The sequence below is a fragment of the Anolis carolinensis genome, chromosome 5, assembly GCF_035594765.1.
Source record: "Anolis carolinensis isolate JA03-04 chromosome 5, rAnoCar3.1.pri, whole genome shotgun sequence".
Classification (NCBI taxonomy): Eukaryota; Metazoa; Chordata; class Lepidosauria; order Squamata; family Dactyloidae; genus Anolis; species Anolis carolinensis.
In genome coordinates this window covers 51,244,379-51,269,526 of record NC_085845.1, presented here as the reverse complement: position 1 = coordinate 51,269,526, position 25,148 = coordinate 51,244,379, and the positions used below count along the sequence as shown (strand labels likewise).

The window sequence follows — 25,148 nt, the reverse complement described above, 5'->3', positions numbered from 1 at the left end:
TCTGATTGGGTCAACAGGCAGGGCTCACAGAGAACTCCTGCGCGTGTGCTCAGCTGCCTATCCATGCTCCACATGCAACTGAAAGAAACAGAAAGCAGTCATTTTTGGCAGCCACGTGGTGCGTTGCAGCTGGGGAAAAATGATGGCAGAGCCTGTGCTGTGATGGCTGGTTGAACCAGCCGGAAGACTCCAGCTATAAACAGTCCTTCAAGGAGAGTATAACCCCATCCAAAACCGATCTCCGGATCGAGGTCAAGAACTTGACAGTAAGCACTTCTGCCTTATCTGGATTCAGTTTCAGCTTGTTTCCCCTCTCAAATATCTTTCCACTTCCAGGCATTCATATGCTTCGAGGATGTGCTTCAAATTTCAATGAATCCAAAATCCAGAACTTGCTTGGACAGATTTGGGAGATGGCTGAATCAAAGTTAGACCCCACTGAAGTATGTGTTGAAATAGATGCATGGCACCCTTTAATCCTATAATTTTGTGACTGGCAGTTCTTTAATTTCAATGCTTTGGGGGAAAGATATTAAAGTAAGATACTGCAGGATTGATGCAATATTTAGTGGCCTTTACAGCTCTCTAAGCAATATTAAAGCATCAGCCTATCACTGTTCAGTTATGAGCTGTGACTTCATCTTGAAAGTAACATTCCAGCTCTTCTCAAATGAATGTAAAGTTCAAAATACATTAAGTACATGTATGTGTGTGCCATAAATTTCATAGGATTTTCTTAGGCAAAGAATGCTCAGAGGTGGTTTTGCCAGTTCCTTCCTCTGCAATATAGCATTTGATAACTGGTATTTGTTGGCAGTCTCCCATCCAAGTAAGCAGAGTTGCCCCTACCTAGCTTCCAAGATCAGACAGGATCTGGTGCCCTATACATCAATTTCTTCTGCTTGGTAATAGAAAAGAACAAGTGCTCATGGCTGTGCTATTATCTTTGTTTCCTTTACTAACTCTGTGGATTTCCATTTGACTGACAACTGCCTGCTCCTCACAAATGACTGATTTCCATTCTATCATTTGGGAAAGTGAAGAGCACATGGTTGAGTTTGGTGAAAACAATAAGCCATTATGCAAATGGTTAAATCCTAGCTACTCCTTTGACAAAAGAACACCTCTGTCAGGTCAACAACGCTGCCCTTGCCAGTTGGAGGCTAATATCTTTCAAGGCCTAGGCAAAACCCCCACCCCAGCTTCTCCCAGGGTTGCCGAAAGTGATGGATGGAGGCCATTTATCTAATCTGGAAGATGACAGGACTATAGATTCTGGAATAGAAGAGGGCCAGTCTCTCTTTTATTCTCAGGATGGCAGTCTTTCTCTGTGCCTTTCTCCTTCTTGTATTTGTCTGTACCCCATGCTTCTGCCAGCAACTTCTGTTCATTTCACAAAGCCTTCTGGATATTTTTTTAAAAAATCTTATTTCAGTAAGGGGAAAGCTTTTGTCTCCTAATAAGACCATGTCTGAGCTGCCTATTGCTACCAATTTCCACTTGTTCATACTGCAGCTTCTCCCACAACTAGTTTGGTCCTGCAGTGCTAAAAGGGGGGGAGCTTGGGAAGAGTGTGCAAGAGGTACCAGCTGACAAGATGACACCCATAGCTTCTTTAAGACCAAAGCTTTTAAATTTTACTTTTTTGAAAACAGTGTCCAGACTCCCAACTCTGAGAGTTGCAAACCTGCAGAGTGATATTTCCAAAGTTTGTTGAACATTATGCTCCCAACTCCTTGCTCTACTTAGGCAGAAAAAATAAAATGCAAAGATACAGAATGGGGGACGCCTGGCTCGACAGCAGTACGTGTGAAAAAGATCTTGGAGTCCTTGTGGACAACAAGTTAAACATGAGACAATAATATGATACGGCAGCTAAAAAAGCCAATGGGATTTTGGCCTGCATGAATAGGAGTATAGTGTCTAGATACAGGGAAGTCATGCTATCCCTCCTCATAGAGCTTATTTTCCAGACCCTTGATCATATTAGTCACCCTCCTCTGGACACATTCCAGCTTGTTAACCTCTCCCTTAAATTGTGGTGCCCAGCCTAGGTCAGACCACACCTGGAATACTGTGTCCAATTCTGGGCAACGCAATTTAAAGGAGATTTTGACAAGCAGGGATGTGTTCAGAGGCAGGTGACTAAAATGATCAAGGGTCTGGAGAACAAGCCCTATGAGGAGCGGCTTAAAGAGCTGGGCATGTTTAGCCTGCAGAAGAGAAGGCTGAGAAGAGACATGATAGCGATGAATAAATATGTGAGGAGAAGTCATAGGGAGGAGGGAGCAAGCTCGTTTTCTGCTGCCCTAGAGACTAGGACACGGAACAATGGCTTCAAATTACAGGAAAGGCGATTCCACCTGAACATTAGGAAAAACTTCCGAACTGTGAGAGTTATTCAGCAGTGCAACTCTCTGTCCTGGAGTGTAGTGGAGGCTCCTTCTTTGGAGGCTTTTACACAGGCTGGATGGCCATCTGTCACAGATGCTTTGAATGCAATTTTCCTGCTTCTTGTCAGGGGCTTGGACTGGATGGCCCACAAGGTCTCTTCCAGCTCTATGATTCTATGATTCTATAATATATTTTGGGCTGTAAGACATCAGTATAATCCTTGGGCATCTGCAAAACTGATACAATATTATTTTGGCTCATTGAAGTGGCTGTCCTGGTTGTTTAAAACACTTCTGTACTCCCCCCCCCCCACTTTCCAAACCAGAGAAGTTTTCATCAAGAAAAATACATGCTCTCGTTGTTTCAAGGCTTCAAAATATCCCACAATATTCTATGAACAGAATACAGCCAAATGAAACTCTATCTCCCCCACCCCCTGAACAGAGAGCCTTACAGTGCATCCTGTAGAGACTTCCCTAACGAAAGCATAAAAAGAATATAATTTGTGGCCATTTTCTGTCTATAAATACTGCCCCATTCAGGTTTCTGCTTTAGGAATGAAATAAAGCCAGCCTTCCACTTTTGTGGGGATTAGGGGTCCAGGACCCCTGAAAAAGTGGCAAAACTATAAAATTATTTTTTTTTAACATTTGAGGTACTACCTTTCTAGAAATCTCTATGCCCCCCAGCATAACTCTGTAGTCAATGTGTAGTGAAAGTTGACCATAAGAGTCAACTGGAGGACCTAGAGGTTCCGAAAGAGAACATATTGATCAAACCTACAAATAACCAAATTCTCAAAAATGAATCCTACAAATGTGGGGGCATGAGTACCCTAAATTTTAAGAATTCTAACCTAAGGAGAATGACATAAGCAGGGCTGTCCCGATACATTGTGGTGCCTGCGGTGGAAAAGTTAAGTCTTATGATTCCCTAGTCAAAGTTGTAATAGCCAAACTTATTTTGGCATCAATAAGCATCCATCCCCTTATCTGCAGTGAAAATGAATCAAAGACATAACCAATATAGTTTGTGAAATTGCAAATGTTCAAAATTTGCTCTGTGTATGAATATTGCCTTTATTTTTAAACAGAAGAGCAGTCTTCAAGAGCAGTGTTCCACATTCAGTATGTGGGGAAGAGATTTATTTACTTATTTATTTACAGTATTTATAACCTGCCCTTCTCACCCCGAAGGGGATTCAGAACACAAATATGGTAAACATCCAATGCCAATTACACAATTAACAAGGGCAGACAACATAAACAAAGGTAAAGGCAGTTTTTCCCATCATATTTCCAGCATCTTGGAGGCTGTGCTTGACTCTAGCCAGCGGGGTGCTGTCACTCCATCTTCTATGCTAAGCAGCATTTTCTCCTGATTGATGTCCTTAAGGGCACCTTTATTACCTCTTCAGTAAAAGTAGGACCTATTTATCTATTTATATTTCTGCTTTCGACCTGCTAGGTGGGCAGGTTTGCTGAAGCAGACAGCGGATGCTCACCCCAACCCGGGCTTGAACTGCTGGCCTTTTGATCAGCAGGGTTTTTCTGCAACACAGTGGTTTAGCCCGCTGTGCTAAGCCCAGCCCAGTATAAGATCTCATATATGCCAGATAAAATGATAAAATGGAAAGTTAGAGGAGGAGCTCAAGATGCACTGACAAACAAAAAGTTGGGGACTGGCATTAGAAAGCAAGTGTAGGGGTTTTTTGAAGGGGGAGGATCCAGGTGCGTAGAAAAAAAAGGCAGGAGGAGGCCTGGAAAGTAGGATTAGCTGAAAACATAAAAGTTGAAATGCACAGAAAAACTGAAAGTGGCTCAAATGTTCCGAGTAACGGAAGCTCTATTCAGGAGTTGGGTAATATGGCTAAAACAATCTCAGTGGAGGAAAAAGAAGCAGAACACTGCTACGTAGGGTGAGTAAAAAGTTCACTGTGGTTTTCTTTTCTTCTTTTTTTTTGCCCTGAATTTGCTAGTGCCCTATCACATTACGTCAGTATATGCTTTGATTTCTTTTGAACTGTCATGGGTACATCCTGCAAAATTCTGAGAATTATGGTTTTTGGAGGCACCAAAACTCTCAGATACAGAGTTCTAAATACTTCACAAGCAACAAAATGCAGGGCTGTAGCCAAGGGGGGGTGGGAGTTAGGGGTTCAACCCCCCCCCCCTGAAAATTTTCAGGTTTTTTTTTAAACCTGGTTTACTCACGAATTTTAACTAATTAACCACATCCCCATGAGTGTCCACTGAAATTTATCTGTCTTGAGTGTCCATTGAAGTTTATCGATGGAGCCTGATTTCTAAATTATTTCATGATTCGCTAAAAAATGTCCCCCCCCCCCCCTGATTTTTTTTTCTGGCTATGGCCCTGACTAAATGCCTCCCAGAACAACTACTGGAGAAGCAGTGATAAAATCTGGATTTGCTCTCTCTCTACAGTGGCAGATGCATGCACTGCCCCAGTGTGAAGGGAGAGACTGTTTTTGAATGACTACGTTGCAGAATGCCTGAAGAAAGCTAGAGAGAAAGGAGGAAAACAGCAGGAAAAATGGAGGTGCCCGGAAACGCAGAGTCCAGAGGAGTGAATCTCAACTGTTTAGATGTTACTCACAGGGGTGGTTATGGGTGTATCAAAATTTCAATAGAAGTATTTATACACAAATCCTTCCATATTTGTGGGCTGATCTTTTACAGATTTGATTATTTACAGATAATTGATGAATACATTCTCTCTAAAAATGTCAAGGCCCTCCTGTGCAATGCTGCCAAAAGATAGTTGCACTGCGGAATCTAGACATTCCCAGTGAGAACACTTTTTCTAGGCATTTTTAGGTCCTTCCAGAACAATTCTAGATCACCTTATGGTAGAATTTATCATAGAGTCATGCTGGATAACCTAGCATTCTCTAGAGAGGTGTTTCCTCAGGTTTTTAAAAAGTGGATATATCAACATTTTCCCACTTTTGTGGTGGAGTCCCATCTCCCCAACCCCAATAAATATAAAAGCCAGATTGTAATTTGGGGGGGGGGGGGGGGGTTAGATTAATGAAAGCTTTGCTCCGACCTCCTCTAGAATATTGTGCCCTGTTGTGAGAAGTATAGTTCAAGAAGGATATGGATAGGCATTGTGGTTTAGAAATTGACAGATGGGTCAGGCTAGTGGCAAATGGTTTGAGAGTGTTTGTGTGAACTAAAAAAAACACAAACAAATTCCTACGCACACTGCACATATCTCATTTGTAGTGCAAAAAGAAGGAAAGCTGGCAGTGTAGGTATGCTGGGCCAACTCCTCCAGGGCCTCGTAATTTGCACAGGGCCTTATTTGTCCGGAATCTGACACTGGCCCTGGCCCTACCCATTGCTTTTACTTCTATGTAATGTGTATAGGATTGCAACCAAAATCACAGTTGTCCACATTTTCAATTGCAATCTGAACCCCCTTATCCTGAGTGGAGCTGTTCTACCTTGTCTACTGTCATTGCTTGGAAATGTCATTTTGGGGGACGAGGGATTACAACTTCTGGAATCACATCAGGCTACATGTCCTATGGCCATTCTGGTTTGGGATTCTGGTATCTGTAGTCTGAAAAAATAATGTTGCCAAGCTCTGCGAAATAGCCTGTCTGGTACTAGACACAATGATGACTGAAGAATTCCAGGCTAGTGACAAAGACCAGGGCTATTAGAAGTCATAAAGCAGCTTCTTTATTTCCATGCTACTTGATCTCATTGTGAAGAAAAGACAAAAGGACTAGACTTCTCCCTTTCATCTTCCCACAAACACAGAATGCTCTTTGTGTTTTTGTTTTAGTCACTTGTGCCAATCTTGCCTTGAGGCTTCAAAAGAATTTGCCGCTACCACCATGATTTGAATTGGGAGTTGTTGACATTTAATACCAAGGTGAATCTGCAGCACCCAAATGAGTCAGGATGGAAGGGAGTTTTGTGCCATTTGAGAAGAAATGCCCATAGTGAATTCAACTTCTTTCTTTATGGAAATCTAAAAGATCAGATATAATCTCTTAGAAATGTGCAATGATAGAAACACACAACAGTAATAATACACTCCTGGGTTTCCCCTCCTCTCTTTTAATTGCCTTGACGATTATGCAAGACCTTTCAAAATACATCTTGAAGGAATACTGAGTACTAGTCACGTGTCTCCATTGTCCACCTGTGTGTCTTAAGGCAGCCCAGTGCCCTCCAGCTGTGTAGGCCTATAAAAAGGGCTACAATGTTTAGGATCGCTAAGTTTATAAAAAAGGGAAGGGAAGACAAAACAGATGTTTACAAAATTATGCATGATATGAAAGAAGGGGATAGCAAGAATGGTCTATCATTATATTAGAACCTGAAGTCACCTATGAAGCTAAATGTTAGAAGGTGGAGGAAAGGAATGATTTTTCAGCACATATTTCAGCACTACTGCATTCAGTGCGGTGATGACTTCTATCACATATGGCTCTAAAGATGATAATTTTATCAATAAATTCATGGAGTTAGGATCACCAGAGACTACTACTTAGGATGGCTATATGTCAGCACTGAAGCCCCTTCTACACTGTCCTTATATGCCAGGATCTGATCCCAGGTTATCTCCTTTGAACTGAATTATGTGAGTCTTCACTGCCATATAACCTGGAATAAGTAGATAATCCGGGATCAGATCTTGAGATATAAGGACAGTGTAGACCAGTGGTTCTCAACCTGTGGGTCCCCAGGTGTTTTGGTCTACAACTCCCAGAAATCCCAGCCAGTTTACCAGCTGTTAGGATTTCTTTGAGTTGAAGGCCAAAACATCTGGGACCCACAGGTTGAGAACCACAAGTGTAGAAGGAGCCTGAGTCTCAGTGTTTCAGTTCCTGAGAAACATAACTGGGAGGATACTTTATCATCTATGACAGTGGTTCTCAACCTGTGGGTCCCCTGATGTTTTGGCCTTTAACTCCCAGAAATCCTAACAGCTGGTAAACTGGCTGAGATTTCTGAGAGTTGTAGACCAAAACACCTAGGGACCAACAGGTTGAGAAACACTGATCTATGGTCTGCTAACAAACTTCACGTAGGTGGTAATCATGTTTAATTCTAACCAGCATTTGCCAGTATAGTTTATAGTGAGGAATTCTGGGAATTGTAGTTTGACAACATCTGGAGGGCCACTGGATTTGCTCCCTTGGTATACAAAGGATGTTGGACTAGATCTGATCTAGCCGTGCTCCTTAGTGAACATGGAGACTGTAGTTCATCACATCTGGCGACTGCTAGGCTGGGGAGGATTCATCTAAGGCTTCATTGATTTCCCCTACATCCAAAGGAAAGCTTTTCACATATTATACCCTCTCTCCAATCCTATGCATATTTACTTGAGAGCTAATCCCACCAATTTTAGCTGAGTTTACTTTTGGGTTTGCTGCCTATGCACATTTGCTCGGGAACAAACCCCATGAATCCATTGCTGAAGTTGCTTTCTGCAAATATTTGTACAAAAACCCAGCAGCTTATGCAGTAAGATGTTGCTTGTTCACCATATTCTGCCCCGTCGGGTATCAATAAATGAGGATACAACTGCAAGTCACATTCTCCTCTGCTCACAAAACATTGGAAGGAGTTTGAGCCTTCATAAATACATTATACATCCTATGTACAGCTGCCAACACACTCTGGTGGCTTTGTTAACCAGCCATCCACAGCATGAATGGAATAATGATGGTGGGGAGAGTGGTGGATGGTGCAAGGCCCAGGCAGAATATAGAAACCAGTCCCAGTAGCGCAGTAGCAACAACACTCCTCTGGTCCCGAATTATCATCTTCACTGTTTCACAGAACTGCAAAGACCAAAACAAAAACATTGAGAATACAAACTAAGCGGAAAACGGAAAACCATCCAGTAAAATGCCACTGTGAATTGTTATTCCCGCCCCGCCCCCCCCCCCCCAATCACCCATTTTGTCATGTCAGAAGCAACTTGAAAAACTGCAAGTCGCTTCTGGTGTGAGAGAATAGTCCGTCTGGAAGGACGTTGCCTAGGAGATGCCCGGATGTTTTAATGTTTTACCATTCTTGTAGGCAGAGCCGGCCCTAGGTATTTTTCAAGTGTAGGCGAACAGAATTTTGGCGCCCCCCCCCCCAAACCAATCACTGAAAAATAAAACCATTGGATAAATGAAAATGTTGGATAATAAGGAGAGATTAAGGAAACGCCTATTAAACATCAAATTACATTAAGATTTAACAAATTAAGCACCAAAACATCATGTTTTACAAGAAATCAACAGAAAAAGCCGTCTCGACTGTATGTTTTGTGCCCCAAGCGACTGCTTAATTCGCCTCATTGTTGGACCGGCTCTGCTTGTGGGAGGCTTCTCACATGTCCCGACATTGGGAGCTGGAACTGACAGAGGAAGCTTATCCGCACTCTACCCAGATTCAAACCGGCAACCTTCAGGTTAGCAACCCAACCTTCAGATTAGCAGTCCTGCCAGCACAAGGGTTTAGCCCACTGCGCCACCAGGGGCTCCCATAATCCCTATCAACCATAATACTTAACCATTGGACATGCTGTCCTAGACTTCTGAGAGTTGTAGTCTGAAACAACTAATAGGCTAAAATCTCCCCCATCCTTTGCTGTATAGCATGCGCAAGGAGGCTATTCTGCTATTTTAAGAGAATTTGCGTGGGTGATTGCAAAGTCTGTATTGATGGAGCAGAACTTTAAAATGATTTGATTGTTACCCACCCTATATTATGTTCCTCCCTCTTGGTAGTTTCTGCACAAAATGGCACCCAAACGGTGATATGTGCACTGGTTTGAAACAATTTTTTTTTTTTTTGTGCCTTCAAGTCATGTCCAACTTATGGCGATTCTAAGGCAGCCCTAGCATGGAGTTTTCCTGGCACTAATTGTTCAGTGAGTTTGCCATCGCCTTTGAGGCTGAGAGATTGTGAATTGGATTGCTATGAGTTGTCCGGGCTGTATGGCCATGTTCCAGAAGCATTCTGTCCTGACGTTTCACCCACATCTATGGCAGGCATCCTCAGAGGTTGTGAGGTCTGTTGGAAATTAGGCAAGTGGGATTTATATGTCTGTGGAAGCTCCATGGTGGGAGAAAAAACTCTTGTCTGCTTGTGTGCAAGTGTGAATGTTGCAATTGGCCAGCTTGATTAGCATTGAATAGTCATGCAGCTTCAAAGCCTGGCTGCTTCCTGTCTGGGGGAATCCTTTGTTGTCCCTGATTGTTTCTTGTATTGAATTTCCCTGACTTCTGAGTGATGTTCTTTATTTACTGCCCTGATTTTAGATATATATTTTTAATACTAGTAGCCAGATTTTGTTCATTTTCATGGTTTCCTCCTTTCTGTTGAAAATTTCCATGTGCTTGTGGATTTCAATGGCTTCTATGTGTAGTCAGACATGGTGGTTGTTAGAATGGTCCAGCAACCCAGTGGTTCCGGCCATGAAAGCCTTCGACAGCAGATTGTGAACTGTTCAAGAGGGTTTTCATAGGTGAGTATAGATTTGAACCCTGGTCTCTCAGAGTCCTAATCCAGCACTCAAACCAAGTGATAGATTTTGGCCAGTCAGCCAGTTCACAATGACATCCAATTTGGGGGACTGAAAAATTAATATTATTGTGGTATACATTAATTAAAGAGTATTTAACCTGACCAAATGAAGGCTACAGAACTAAGTGTCCTATTTCTAAAAGAAGCATGCACTTTGAAAAAATGAAACCAGGGGGCTTAAGGGTTTTAAGTTTGTGCGTTTTTTCCACCCAAGCTATTTATTAGCCTATTGTAACATTATACAAAACCCCTGTTATATGAGCAGTGGTAAACAGTAACACCAATTAAAACCTGGGCTTGTTTCTCAGCGACCTGGCAGACTTAGCAGACTTCACTGGCATTAAACACAAATTCAGTATTAAAAAAAACAAAAAGAGAGAAATTCAAGCCAAAAAAAAGCCCTTGCTCTTATTTCTTGCTCACAGAGAGCACAGAGAGCTAATATGTATTCCATTCTAATTAGCCACCCAGAAACAGTGCCTTCACTACAGCAAAGTATTTGCTTGGGACCCAAATAAACCTGACGTGTTTCCTTTCGCAGACTTCAGTAAACTCTGCTTGTAAAGCATGCCCTTGAGCCAACCTGAAGCCACTGCTCCTGCTGCCCTCAATCCCTGCACAAACGGACCTTTATTTCACTCAAATGTTGGAGAAGGAATCAACTCTAATGCTAGTAACCACCACCCAGCACCCTGAGTTTAACACATTCAGTTGGCCTAGAGTTCGGGAATTAGGTTATTTTTCTCTCAGCAACTGTTAGAATTTTTCCAGTTGCAATGCTGACTGAGGGATTCTGTGTGCTGTAATAGAAAAGCAACCATTCTAATGTTTGATTGTTGCATCACACAAGCATTACCAAAGAAAACATGGTAGGCTCTCACTGCTTTCTAGATTATAATGGCAAAACATAGTGGATTAACAATTAACAATACACTCTTGTTCATTTTTATTTCACAAGAAAGAGAGGCTAATAAAATTATACTGAGATTGGGGTGTTGTGAATTTTTTGACCTGTGTGATCGTGTTCCAGAAGCATTCTCTGCTGATGTTTCGCCCACATCTATGGCAGGCATCCTCAGAGGTTGTGAGGTATATTGGAAACTAAGCAAGGGAGGTTTATATATCTGTGGCAGGCCCAGCGTGGGTGAAAGAGACTATAGAGTCCCAGAATCCCATAGCCAGCTTCATCTAACCTCTCCCTGCTTTTTATAATAGGTATCCAAAAGTGCACCAGCACAGCAGGTTAAACAGCTGAGCTGCTGAACTTGCTGACCTAAAGGTTCCCACTCCCCAGATTTGAACTGCCAATGTTTCAGTCAGCAAGTTCAGCAGCTCAGCGGCTTAACCCACTGCACCACCGGAGGTTCCTTTTGATTGGCCTAATGAAGGTCCCCCCCCCCCTTTTTTTTTTTTTGGCTAACACAAATGTGTCTACTTTGTGTGAAAAATGTTATGCTTCAAGTCTTGCTTTTAGAAAGCTACTAAGCAGAAGAATCAAAATTCTTCCCACACTAAAAGAAAAGTTTAAAAAAGAAGGGGAGGACAAACCTGGAGACTAAAAACAAGCAAGGGGGGTTATATACACGGAGCTCTACTTTCCATTTAAACACTATTCGTTAGGTGGAAAGGTCTTTGAAAAACATCCCAACTGCTATGGCCATTAGCAGTCTACCTAAATACTATTCAACCTTAATGTGTTAAGATGTCAGGTGACTGGTTTAAGAGGAAGAGTAAACCTCAGTGTTAAAAAAGGACTTGCCAAATTTCCAACAAACACCAGACAGAAGCTAAAGAAATGTCGGCATCCTGACATAAATCCTGACCAGAGAGTGTTGTTTATAGGTGTTCCTTCCTTAGAAGTTCATTCAGACAATTGCCTTTACTCTTACAGCTAGGAATAGTATTGTTTATTTTATTTTATTTAGAAAATAATGACTCTGTACTGGATCCATGTTCAGAGAGAAGAACTAGATGACTAGAGTAATAACATTATGCCTGTGTTGTCTTAGCAGCATCAAGCACACTGTCCATTTTTTGGATGATCTGGTGGCAGCAATGTTTTTTGCTTATTCAGGTTAGAGAAACACACAAGATGTCAGGGGAATCATCTTGTTGAAAGAAGCATGGCAAGTTAGGACTTGGATCACAGGAAAGATGTTATGACTGATTAAGTTTTATTCCTTTATTAATGTTTATGACTGATTTGAATTTATTTATTTATTTTAGCTAATAGAGGGTTGCTGTGAGTTTTCTGAGCTGTATGGCTATGTTCCAGAAGCATTTTCTCCTGACGTTTTGGCCACATCTATGGCAAGCATCCTCAGAGGTTGTGAGGTCTGTTGGAACTAAGCAAGTGGAGTTTATATATCTGTGGAAGGTCCAAGGTGGGAGAAAGAACTCTTGTTTGCTTCAGGCAAGTGTGAATGTTGCAATTGGCCAGCTTGATTAGCATTGAATGGCCTTGCAGCTTCAAAGCCTGGCTGCTTCTTGCCTGAGGGAATACTTTAGCTAACACCTCCCTGCAAAGGATTCCCCCAGGCAGGAAGCAGCCAGGCTTTGAAGCTGCAAGGCCATTCAATGCGAATTAAGATGGCCAATTGCAACATTCACACTTGCCTCAAGCAAACAAGAGTTATTTTCCCCACAGATATATAAACCCCACTTGCCTAGTTTCCAGCAGACTTCACAACCTCTGAGGGTTCCTGCCATAGATGTGGGCGAAGTGTCAGGAGAGAATGCTTCTGGAACACGGCCATACAGCCCGGCAAACTCACACCAACCCCGTGATTCCGGCCATGAAAGCCTTCGACAACACATTTACTAATAGAGTTTGTTACTGCTGGCCAGAGTTCATAAATTACTTTTTTATACTACAACTGGCTATCCTGGCCAGTTCGGAGAATTATTGTTCAAAAAGGAACATTTTCAAGCTCTAGAATAAAAGGACATCCTCTAAACAGATGGTTACCTAATCATATATCCCACTTTCTGTTTCAGGGAGGAAAATCCATTCAGAGATACCAACCAACTATGTGCAAGCCATTGCACCTTTATCCTTCCCTCTTCCAGTGCATCCTAAAGCTTAGATTGGAGACTGACACCCTTTGTCTGGATAGCTTTGGACAACGGTAGTCTTTACCTTGTCAGTCTGGAAGCTGACCCCAGAGCCATATCTGCAGAAGGTCACAAAATGTTCACAGTTGTTCCAAAGCAAGCTGTAGTCTGTGGCCCCCACCAACTTTTCTGCTCTACTGACCACCTCTTCATTACTCAGGACTTTGTTCTTGAAGAGCCTGTCCATGTGGTTCACCAGAATGCAGCCTCCATAGGCAAAGTCCTCCACTGTGTCCACACGGATCCGGGCCATTTTGGCAATGACGCCCAAGATGAGTCTCTTATTAGTCACCACCTTCTGGATCTGCTTCTGGTCGTTGGTGAGAGCTGGCAGGATGTCTGGCATCAGGTGGGCCACCCGGTTGTCACCCAGGTAGATGCCAAAGTGAATGAAAAGCGTGCGGGGCACTTCCAACAAATCTCCTGGCTTGAAATAGGTTGTGTCATAATAAGAAGCATGTTTTTTCTTTTCATCTTCCTCACTGCTGGAGCCCATACCAAGGAGCCTGGTGATCAGGAGAAACTTTTCCAGTAGCAGCGACACTATTTCGTACATAGGGTTCTTCATGATCTTGTTTCTGGATGCTGCCACCGCCACAGCTGCTCCTGTTATTGCCTCAGTCGGCTTCAAAATCTTGCCTTTTTATCACAGCAAGAGGGTCCATCCCACCAACCGAATCCATTTTGATTGGCAGACAGGCAAGTGGGTGGCCCCTGTAGAATGAAACAGACCTTGACTCAGACAGTGGCTCTTGCAGAAAACATGCTCCAGGAGATCGGATGATTTATTCATGACTGAAGGCACAACAATAAAAACAACAAAATCAGCCCCAGATCAAGCATTGCATTGAGGATTTTGTTACACAAGTTTCGAAAACTTCATCTTGACAGATTATAAAGATGTACAGAAATTCAAACATATCATCTGGGAGAGTGGATTTAGTCAAAAGTTGCTATATTACTATACAGAACTTGGGGAAATTCCTATAAGGGACTAAGATTCTCAGATACCGCATTTCTTATGCTGCCTGGGGGATGATGAGAGCTGTAGTATAAATGAATAACTTGTCCAAATTCTGCTATTAACAACATGAAACCTTCAAATCTCGGTGGTGCAATGGGTTAAACCCTTGTATCAGCAGGACTGGTGACCAAAAGTTCGGCAGTTCGAATCCAGGGAGCGGGGTGAGCTCTTGCTTGTCAGCTCTACCTCCCCATGCAGGGACATGAGAGAAGCCTCTTACACCAGTGGTTCTCAACTTGTGACTCCCCAGATGTATTCGCCTTCAACTCCCAGAAATCCTAACAGCTGGTAAACTGGCTGGGATTTCTGGTAGTTGTAGACCAAATCTCCTGGGGACCCACAGGTTGAAAACCACTGTCTTACAGGATGGTAAACATCAAAACATCGGGGTGTCCCTGGGCAACGTCCTTGCAGACAGCCAATTCTCTTACACCAAAAGCAACTTGTGGTTTCTTAAATCGCTCCTGACACAGAAAAAAAATAATACTCATGTGTATGTGCATGCCTTCAAGTCATGTGCATGACTTGATGGCATGCACAAACACATGAGTATTACACTAAATTTCATGGAGTTTTCTTAGGCAAGGAATACCCATTTCCTTGGGAGAACTTTTTATAGAGGATTGGATTACATCACTTTAATCCTAAACATGATATAGCAGGTAGAAAATAATTCCAGTGGGATTTACTTGCACTGACTTGTGCAGGCTTCCCATGGACAAAGGGTCTCTTCCAACTATTATTCTTAGTGTGAATCCAACATGTTTACCAAGAATTCGGTTCTATTATAGTGCTTTTAGTGTTGCTTCCCTCCAGATAGTTGTGTACAGAACTACAGCCCTGAATAGAATTCCTATTACAGACAAGCTTATCAAGCCAAATCAGGTTGTGTTGTGGTGTCCTTTCAGCTCATTTCTGACTTATGTCAATGTTAAGGCTGGCATGAGATTCTCTTAGCGTTGCTCTGAGGCTGAGAGAGTGTCACTTGACCAAAATTCCCATGACAACACAGGGATTCGAACCTTAGTCTCTAGAAGCATAGTATAACCTTCAAGCCACAACATTCAAGTAGCAAGCATTTAAAGAATACTGACCGGCACTGCAAAGTGGGAAGCATATGTTGTGGTATTTTTTTTTAATCGTTTCAGAAGCGACTTGAGAACATACTGCAAGCCGCTTCTTGTGTGTGAGTCCATCCTTTGGATGTGAGCCTTCTTGCAGGATGTATCCACAGCAGAATACATCAGAGGGATTGTGGTGCTAATAAAAAAGAAAAGTGGATAATTCAAGGTAACAAAACCAATATTTTCGATTCTAGATTCCTTCAGTGACAGATTTTTGGACTGCACATGAACCTGATAGCTGAGTGGTTTCAATGCTCGGTTTTTCAGAGGTAGACCCCTACATGTTTTGAAAGGGGTATGTGTGGAATCATACAATCACCCTTATGGAGAGAGAAAGCTGTGTATAAATAAACATAATGATAATAATAATAATAATAATAATAATAATAATAATAATAATAATGGTGGAAAAGCCCAGATCAGTCTCATTGCGGTGGCACAATGGGCTAAACCCTTGTACCAACTGAACTGCTGAGCTGAAGGTTGGGTTGCTGACGTGAAGGTTGCTGTTTCGAATCTGTGAGATGGGGTGAGCTTATGTCCATCAGCTCTAGCTTGTGGAGACATGAGAGAAGCCTCCCAGTAACATATCTGGGCATCCCCTGGGCAACATCTCTGTAGATGGCCAATTCTCTCACACCAGGAGCGACTGGCAATATGTTCTCAAGTCGCTTCTGACACAGAAAATAAAGTCTCTGGCAAATTCAGGACCTCTTACTGCTAAGCTCATTGTGGAGGGAATCTCCTTGCATGCTCAAAGCATTCCCTTCAGTGTTTCCAAGTCAGAGGGCATCAATGCCCACCCCAAAATGAAGCAAGATTTTTTGCTGTTTCTACTTGGCAAAAGTTTCAGGCGACCCATTTCTTCCCAAACTACAGAGAGCCTTCAAAATGTCATGTCTCAACACAGAACATGAAGGCAAACCCAAGGGAAAGTAGCTTTTCAGTGTGGCAGAGCATGCTTCTACACTGCAGAATTAACACAGTTTAGCACAAATTTGGGGCACAGCAGATTAAACCGCTGAGCTGCTGAACTTGCTGACCAAAAGGTCGGCAGTTCAAATCCACAGAGCGGGGCGAGCTCCTGCTCTTAGCCCCAGCTTCTGCCAATCTAGCAGTTCAAAAGCATGCAAATGTGAGTAGATCAATAGGTACTGCCCCAACGGGAAGGTAACTGCGCTCCATGCAGTCATACTGGCCACATGACCTTGGAGATGTCTACGGACAACGCCGGCTCTTTGGCTTAGAAATGGAGATGAGCACCACCCTCCAGAGTTGGACATGACTAGACTTAATGTCAGGGGGAAACCTTTACCTTTGCACAACTTTAACTCCGATGGCGTCATGCTTTGGAACTGTGGGAACTGCAGCTGGATAGTGGAGAAGGCGGAAAGAAGCCTTGTAGAGCTACAATACACTGGATCCCATAGCATTGAGATGTGACAGTTAAACTGCATCAATTCTATAGTATGGATGCACCCGGAGAGGGAGCCCTTGAAGCCACAAAACTCCTCGCAAACCAGCCCAGAAAGCCCCCCCCCCCCCCCCAATTGCAATGGCTAATATCTATATATATAAAAGTGTAATGAAATTTCGGCCTAGGACAAAACAACAAAACTACACATCCCAGAAACACTAAACTTGGCAGCACAACTCCTCATCCATGCCTCTACGTTCATACAACAAAAAGAAAAGAAAAATAAAGTCCTAATTAGAGGGAGAGGAATAATTGTATTTCATCCAATTGCTGCTAGTTAGAAGGCTAAGCTCTGCCCACTTGGTCTCCTAGCAACCCACTCAGCCCAGGGGACAGGCAGAGTTAGGCCTCACTTAGGCCTCTTCCACACTGCCTATAAAATACAGATTATCTGATTTTAACTGGATTATATGTCAGTGTAGACTCAAGGCCTTTCCACACAGCTATAATGGACTTAATGTCAGGGGAAAACCTTTACCCTTTACCTTAACTACCACCAATTCCTCAATACTTTATTCCCCATACCACCATACTTCGCCACAGCAACGTGTGGCCAGGCACAGCTAGTACATAGATAAATGCAGACATAGATTGGTGCTTTCGGGGACCCTGTGACTGAGAGACCCCCAAGTCTACCTATCCTCAATCCTATATTTTATATATCTTTTCAAAGATATATAGACCAGGCATGGGCAAACGTGAGCCCTCCAGGTGTTTTGGACTTCAACTCCCACCATTCCTAACAGCCTATCGGCTGTTAGGAATGGTGGGAGTTGAAGTCCAAAACACCTGGAGGGCCCAAGTTTGCCCATGCCTGATATAGACCCTTAACTGAGCAAAAGAGGCCAATAAGCAGGCAAGTGCGGCCAAGTTGCAAGAGAAACTTTCCAAGTGAAGTTGGCTGCTCAGGGCGCAGGCGACGATGAGAACCTCTCACTTAGCATGGGATGTTTCAAAACTTTGAGCAAAGTTATTCTAACACTAATGCCTTCGCTTCTCTTTCGAATCATCTCCAAAGCTACTCTTCGTTGTGCATGCATCTGGCGGGGGATCTAAGAAGGCGATTTGTCTTACCTGAGGAAGGGAGGGAAGCAGCGGGGCTGGAGTGAAGGAAAGGAGGAGGAGGCTGCTTCTCAACGCCAGCCTTCGAGCCCTGCCTGCCTCCTCCTCCTCCTCCTCCTCCTCCTTTTCCCGGCCCCCGCCCTGCCTTTGCCCGGCCTTCCTTTGCTTCCTTTGAGTCATTTTGGACCGAGAGGCGCAGCCAAGAATGAGGAACTCGGCTCTGCCTCCCACTTGGGTCTTAGAGTGCATCCACACTGTGAAATCAGTGCAGTTTGGCACCACTTTGAACTGTCCTGGCATCCTGGTGTGGGACCAGCACTCTTTGGCAGAAGAGGCGCTTGTAAACCTTCAGCTCCCACGATTCTGTAACAGTGATCCCTGATGCTTAAAGTGACATCAAAATTAGGCTCCAGGTGCTTTAGGCTCCAGCTCCCAGAATCCTTGAATGTGGACCAAACTGGCTGAGGCTTCTGGGAGTTGGAGTCAAGAACACCTGGAAGCTCAAAGTTTTTTAAAGCACTTAGGCTTTGAAAACAGCATAGGGTTCAAACCGTGCTGATCTCTTCTATGGGGAAAAACGAGTAACAGTATGTAACAAAATTTGAAAAGATTCATTTTCCTGGTTTGAAAGTGTTATTTCCTGTTTTTGTGCAATACAGTAGTCTCACTTATCCAAGCCTTGCTTATCCAAGCCTCTGGATTATCCAAGCCATTTTTGTAGTCAATGTTTTCAATATATTGTGATATTTTGGTGCTAAATTCATAAATACAGTAATTACAACATAACATTACTGCATATTGAACTACTTTTTCTGTCAAATTTGTTGTATAACATGATGTTTTGGTGCTTAATTTGTAAAATCATAACCTAATTTGATGTTTAATAGGCTTTTCCTTAATCCCTCCTTATTATCCAAGATATTCGCTTATCCAAGCTTCTGCCGGCCCGTTTAGCTTGGATAAGTGAGACTCTACTGTACTTTGAAAGTTTTTATGCTCCAGAAACTTTGTTTTTGTGGCTGCCACAAACTATGTTGAATTGGTTGAGACTCAAGATGTTCATTGAAAAACTATAGCAAAATGTCCTTCAGGATGTCCCACAAAAACTGATTTTGTAGTTTAATACACCTTTTCTATGTTTTTGTGATAGAACCAATTAGGAAATGACATTTATAACCCAGAAACAAAAATCGTGTTACACAGTGTAATTTGGCTGCTGTTGAAAGAAAGAGAATCTATGATCTGCTGGAATGGTGACCATAAAGGCTTCTAGTTTCCAAAAATCTGCCAAGATCAGGAATGTGAGGTTTTTCACTAACACACAAGGAACTCCAGGTCCAACTGCATCACCACCTGAAAGGCTGAGATAAAAAATGTGATAAACATTTTTGGAGAGATTGTATACCCAAGAATCCTAAATTCTAGATCACATGTGTTGAAATAAAGGCCCGTGGGCCGTATCCAGCCCACCATGTCATTTGATGTGGCCTTCTGGGTGATGGATTCCAACTCCTGTATTCCTCCTCATTAGACATCATGACTAGAGCTGATGGGCGTTGTGATACAGTAACATCTGGAAGGCTGCAGTTTGTTCTGTTCAGTCAGGATAGTGAGGTTTGAATGTGGATTCAAATCTTGTGGATATGATGTCTGACTTTAAAATGTTCTTTGACTTTTCTCCAACCACACGTGCTGTTGAGTTGCAATTCCCATTATCCTCAGTCCACATGGCAGATAATCAAAAGTGATGGAAGTTGTCATTCAATAACCTGGTGACCCAAACGGGGTAAAAACTAAAGAGCACCAACCACTACATATAAAAAAGACAGTTTGATCTCTGAATCCACAGATTCTCTTTCCATGGATTAAACGGCCCTTTGAAGGCAATCATAAGGTTGATGTGGCCCTCAGTGAAAATGAGTTTGACACCCTTGCTGTAGAAAGAGATCAGGAGTGAAAGACAGAAATGCCTCGGGATCTGTCTTGACAACACGGGGAGATCTGGGACAACTCTCTGTAAAGGTTTTAGGATGTTCAACCAGGACTGAAACCCACAACAATGAGGATGCAGGTGTGCAGCTTGCATTCAAATGACAGACTCCTTGAGGTACAAGAGACCTCCAGGAGCCATCCAGTCCAACCTCCTCCTTTCTTCCAGGAAGGAAGACATAACCCAAGCCCTCCCAACAGACAGCCACCCTACCTCAGTTTCTAAACTTCCATAGAAGGAGCCCCGCCTGACTCCCAGGCAGCTTATATCCCACTAGAGTTGGAAGGGAGGGATCCTCAAAGGCCATCCAGTCCACCCCCTTCTGCCAGGCAGGAGGACACAACCAAAGCCCTCCTGACAGAGGGCCATCCAGTCTCAGGTTAGCAACCTCCAGGGAAGACAATTCCACTGGACTCCAAAACAACATATTCCACCATTGAACAATTCTCACTGTTAGGAACTTCTTCCTGTCATTTGAATCTATGGCTGCACAACAACAAATCCCAGGTGGCCACAAGGAGATGCAGCTCAGGAATCCTTACAGTAATAGTGCCTCGACTACTGGTTGACTGTTCATTATGTTTTATTGTTTATATGCTTATTTTATATGTCCTTATTTTAAATGCATTTGCTACTGTATTTTATGCTGTGCTGGGCCTAGTCCTCATGTGAGCCACCCCGAGTCCCCTCGGGAGATGGGGCGGGATACAAAAATAAAGTTGTTGTTGTTATTATTATAATATTATTATTATTTATTATGTCTTTTCTCCAGCCTATATCAGGATGTGTTTGATTATAGCTGTCATCATCCCCAAGGCTGGGAAACAGAAGTTGGGATACAGGATACAAGGTCATGGAGGACATCTCTTGGCAACAGTTGGAATTGTTACTTTCTGGACTGCGTTCCCAGCATCCCCCAGCCAGCAATTGGATGGCAAATTCTAGAACTGGTCTTCAATATTCTGTCTCTTGGGCTGAAAAATGCGCACCTGCCTCTCTCTCTCTCTTCAAATGCCCAGGGCTACAGTTTGGTACAGGTGAGCCATCCAGTCAGGGGGTAATATTATGCTTCCAAAATAAATGTTTATTAACTTATTGTATCTGTTTCACACAGCTTGGTCTCTGGATTCTTGAATGCTAGGGGCATCCAGTGTGAAGGGGGGGTGGGAGAAAACAAGTGGGGCCAGACGGAGCCAAATCAGAGCAAGAAAATGGTTGGATAGTATAAACATGTGGAAAGGAAAATTATCTAGCCAAAAGTGTGATTTTGGAGACAAAAGATGCATCTGCACCAGAGTTTATCAAACTGTACTCCTCCAGATGTTTTGGACTTCAGCTCCCACTATTTCTAACAATTAGTAAGCTGGCTGTGGTTGTTGGGAGCTGAAGTCTAAAACACCTGGAGGAGCACAGTTTGAGAAACATTGGTCTACACTGTTGAATTAACATAGTTTGACACCACTTTAACTGCCATGACTCAATGCTATGGAATCATGGGAGCTGTACTTTAGCCTTATTTGACAATTAATGCTGGTGCCTTACCGAGCTACCGATTCCATAGCATTGAGCCATGGCAGTTAAAGTCATGTCAAACTATGTTAATTCTGCACTGTAAATGCAAACATTTCCTTCTACTTCTCATCTATCCAAACCTTCTTCAACAGAAAGATGAGTATTTTCAGCTCTTCAAAGTTTACAGGTAGCATTTTGGGAATTGCTTGTTCTCTGCTTGTAGATTGTGTTAACAAAGGGTGCAATGTGACCCTGAGGGCTCAAAGGGGTTTCTGTACAAATCTCTTCTAGGAGAGATTAAAGTAATTTAGCAGAACCTGGGAAACTTACTTTTTGGACTATAGATCCCAAAGAATCCTTTAATTAGTGAGGCTGCTGGCATTGCTGGCTGGTGGATTTGATAAACTGTAGCTCCATAAATAACTCCCAAACTCTGGATTAAAACAGTCATTTCACAAGTCTGAATCTTTACCAATACTTATGCTGCAATTTCTTTCAGATGTGAAACTTTGGGATTTGAATCTGATGACACTTCTTCTGACTGCTTGCTACAGAGATACTTTAAAAAGTACTGGTGAAAGTTCTTGTGGCATTTTCAGTAGCTAGAGACCAGGCCAGCTAAAAGTTAAATCTAGACACTTAGAAAGTAAAAAAAAAAAGACATTCTCAACTATTTGTTATCATCTAGATAGAAATGGCCTTTGTTTTTGTTCTCAAAGTGGTTCTTAAGCTTCTCCCCCCCCCCCCCAATACTTTAAATGGCAGGGGTCCATTACAAGTAAATCCGGAGAGGAAATGGACAATGAAACTGGAGAAGATACTTGGGCTTTTTGCTGTAAAAGCCTCAATTGCTTGGGTGAATCACAAAAGACACACATAAAAAAACAACAGTCCTCTTCTTGCTACTTCCACCACCTAGAAACAGCTGATGGTTTAACTTTACTTCCTTTATTAGTAGGGGCCACTTAAACATCAGGAAGACAAACAGCATGGGTGCTTGCCTATCTGCCTTGTAAGAAAATTTAAAATGGCAACTCCATCCAGATTAAATGTCAGATACTTAACATTATGAGTTTAACTGAAATTCGAAGACAATTTCAGATAGCTTTTGTTCCAATCCTTACATGGTTTGCAGTGTCTACTTTGGCTACTGTTTGGCTGATTTTTAAAATAGTTTTGTATGTCCAACTGCCACATACAGCAGAAGGCTTTTTGTGAATAGTCTATACCTCACAACTCTAGATCATCCTTTTATCATTAGTTTAAAATGCATGCTTAATAGGGAGTGAACTCAATTCAACTTAAATATAGTTGAACTGCCATCTAATTTATTTTTATTTATCTTGTCAGAAGCAAATTAAGGGTACAGTTATAATATATTTTAAAAACACAAGAGTTAAAAATTTGGCATTATGCTAGATTTTCTTTGACCAGAAGCTGGCCACTTGAAGTGCTTCTGATGAGGCTGTGAGAAGGTCCTCCACTGAGCATGTAGCAGGGCTCAGGCTGCATTGTAGTAAGTGGCCTGTGGTTAGCTCTTCTCCACACTCGCATGTCGTGGACTCCACTTTATAGCCCCATTTCTTAAGATTAACTCTGCCCTTTGTTGTGCCAGAAAGCTCAATCTGTTCAGCGTCTTCCAAGTCACCCAGTCTTCTGTGTGCCCAGCAGAGAGTCTCTCATCCAGTATCAGCCATGGATTGGGTTTCCAAGTTTCCTGCCACTTTTGGACTCTCGCTTGCTGAGGTGTTCCTGCAACTCTGTAGGTCTTAGAAAGCTGTTTCTTGATTTAAGGCATTGACAACTTGGCTGATATCCGAACGGAGGATGGGGCGGAGATGTCAATGCCTTGGTCCATTCATTATTGGCTGCTACTTCTCGACGGATGTCAGATGGTGCAATATTGGCTAAATAGTAGTTTCTCCAGTGGCATGGGGCATAGACATCCTGTGATGATGCAGCATGTCTCATTAAGAGGCACATCCACTGTTTTAATGTGGTGAGATGTATTCTGCACTGGGCATGCATATTCAGCAGCAGAGTAGCAAAACACAAGGGCACATGTCTTCACTGTATCTGGTTGTGATCCTTAGGTTGTGCCAGTCAGCTTTCGTATAATAATATTTCTAGCATCCATTTTTTGCTTGATATTCAAACAGTGCTTCTTATAAGTCAGAGCATGGTCCAGAGTAACTCCCAGATATTTTGGTGTGTTGCAATCCAGTGGGATTCCTTCCAGACTAGTGTTAGCAACTGTAAAATGTCTTATTTACGGTCAGCGCTGCTTTGGCTTATGGTGATCCTACGAATGAGAAATCTCTAAGCCCTTAACTCTATTCCTACTGCTTTCTACCTTACCACACACTGTTGTCTTTTCCAACGGGTCATGTCATCTCATAATACGTGCCACATTGCTGTTGTTGATGTTGTAGGTCATTGTGCCTTATGACAACCCTAATTGAAACCTATTATAGGGTTTTCCTGGCAAGATTTACTCAGAAGTTTGCTATAATCTTTCTCTTAGGCAGAAAGTGGGGATCCATGTTCAACATCAAACCATGTACTGGAGCCAATTAATCAAAATGTAGAAATAAAAATCCTGGCTTCATATATATTAATAGAATCTGGGCTAGCAGTGACTGATGGGATGTAAGTTTGGGTGGATACTATTGTTTTAAAGAAATAGAAGGCCACTGTGTTGGCAATCATTAATGGATTTTTAAAATCTGCCATTATATCTTTAGTAAACATAGTGTGGTCAATCTCAAATCATGACATTTGGGGGAGATTATAGAAAATGACAAAATAACATGGCTAAGAAGTTGAAATAATTTTCTAGAAAGCTTATGTTTGGGGCTCTTTAGCTTAGAAAAATGAAGTATGTATAATTAGACATAGTTTAGGCCAATGCTTCCGAAGATATTTGATGTGGTGGACTGGCAATTGTTGCTGTTCAGTGTATGTTCATTAGTTATAATTGTATGTTTATTTCTTTTGGTCAATGGACCACCATTTTGAGTTGCTGGCCTGGACAAAGTGGATAGGGAAAATTCTTTCTGTCTCTCATTACTTGATTTCAGGCTCATAAAATACAGCAAAATAGTGAATGGTTCAAGATGCTTAATTAAATGGTGGAATTCAGTCCCACAAGATGTCAGGAAGGCCACCAACATGGACAGCTTTAAAGGGGGATTAGATACATTCATAGAGATTAAGGGTGTCAATGGCTGCTAGTCATATTATCTATTAGCTCCACTATAGGAAACAGTATGTCTTTCAGAATCAGTTGGTGGGAATATGTGCAAGACGGTCCTGCTGAGGTCATGTCCTACGGCTGGATTCCCATAGGCATCTGGTCAGTTACTGTAGTAACATCATGCTAACTGGATATGCATTGGATCTGGCCCAACATGGCCCTTACAACTTCTAAGAGGTTTATTTATTGGAATGTGCTGTTGGAAGACGTTTTAGTATAGTCTTTAAAAATAAAGACAAATTCCCTACACTAATTCTAACAGGTTAATAGATGCTGGGAAGTATTGTATTGGTTCATTCATATGTACATGCATATTGATTTGTTTCACTGTATTTTATGAATATGTAAAAATAAAGACAAAAGAGAACTTTAACCAAAGGAAAAAAATGACAAAATTGAAATATGACCAATTTTTTTTATTGTGTCAGAAGTAACTTGAGAACATACTGCAAGTCGCTTTTGGTACAAAAGAATTGGCTGTCTACAGAGACGTTGCCCAAGGGACACCGGGATGTGTTACCATCCTGCTGGGAGGCTTCTCTCATGTCTCTCCAAGCTAGAGCTGACAGATGGCAGCTCACCCTTTCCTGCGGATTTGAACCTCAACCTTCAGGTCAGCAGCCCAGC

The 25,148-nt window shown here is 42.4% G+C and overlaps 2 protein-coding genes and 1 long non-coding RNA gene across 3 annotated transcripts; 1 reads left to right on the top strand and 2 right to left on the bottom strand.

Moving 5' to 3' along the window:
- On the top strand, window positions 1–13,997 carry LOC134299172 (uncharacterized). The gene is made up of 2 exons (XR_010006327.1): window positions 1–266; window positions 12,960–13,997. It is a non-coding gene; the product is annotated as an uncharacterized LOC134299172 (long non-coding RNA).
- On the bottom strand, window positions 6,082–13,644 carry lrat (lecithin retinol acyltransferase). The gene is made up of 2 exons (XM_003221736.4): window positions 13,102–13,644; window positions 6,082–8,224 (listed from the first exon to the last, which is right to left on the bottom strand). Exons 1-2 carry the CDS (start codon window positions 13,642–13,644, stop codon window positions 8,072–8,074), a joined length of 696 nt encoding a protein of 231 aa, XP_003221784.1. The 3' UTR covers window positions 6,082–8,071.
- LOC100552136 (lecithin retinol acyltransferase) lies at window positions 13,723–18,151 on the bottom strand. The gene is made up of 3 exons (XM_062981161.1): window positions 17,776–18,151; window positions 15,195–15,360; window positions 13,723–13,871 (listed from the first exon to the last, which is right to left on the bottom strand). Exons 1-3 carry the CDS (start codon window positions 18,061–18,063, stop codon window positions 13,723–13,725), a joined length of 603 nt encoding a protein of 200 aa, XP_062837231.1. The 5' UTR covers window positions 18,064–18,151.
- Window positions 18,152–25,148: the final 6,997 nt, after the last annotated feature.

What these genes read in the sequence shown, in the direction of transcription:
- lrat (XM_003221736.4), bottom strand. Translation starts at nt 13,644, where the DNA reads ATGAAGAACCCTATGTACGAAATAGTGTCGCTGCTACTGGAAAAGTTT. An exon ending in TCAGCTTCCAGACTGACAAG is followed by an intron (nt 8,225 to 13,101) that starts GTAAAGACTACC and finishes TGGTCTTTGCAG; the next exon opens with TTCTGTGAAACAGTGAAGAT.
- LOC100552136 (XM_062981161.1), bottom strand. Translation starts at nt 18,063, where the DNA reads ATGCCAGGACAGTTCAAAGTGGTGCCAAACTGCACTGATTTCACAGTG. An exon ending in TGCTTCCCTCCCTTCCTCAG is followed by an intron (nt 15,361 to 17,775) that starts GTAAGACAAATC and finishes CTTTTTTATTAG; the next exon opens with CACCACAATCCCTCTGATGT. An exon ending in CTTCCCACTTTGCAGTGCCG is followed by an intron (nt 13,872 to 15,194) that starts GTCAGTATTCTT and finishes TTGTGCCTTCAG; the next exon opens with TCATGAATAAATCATCCGAT.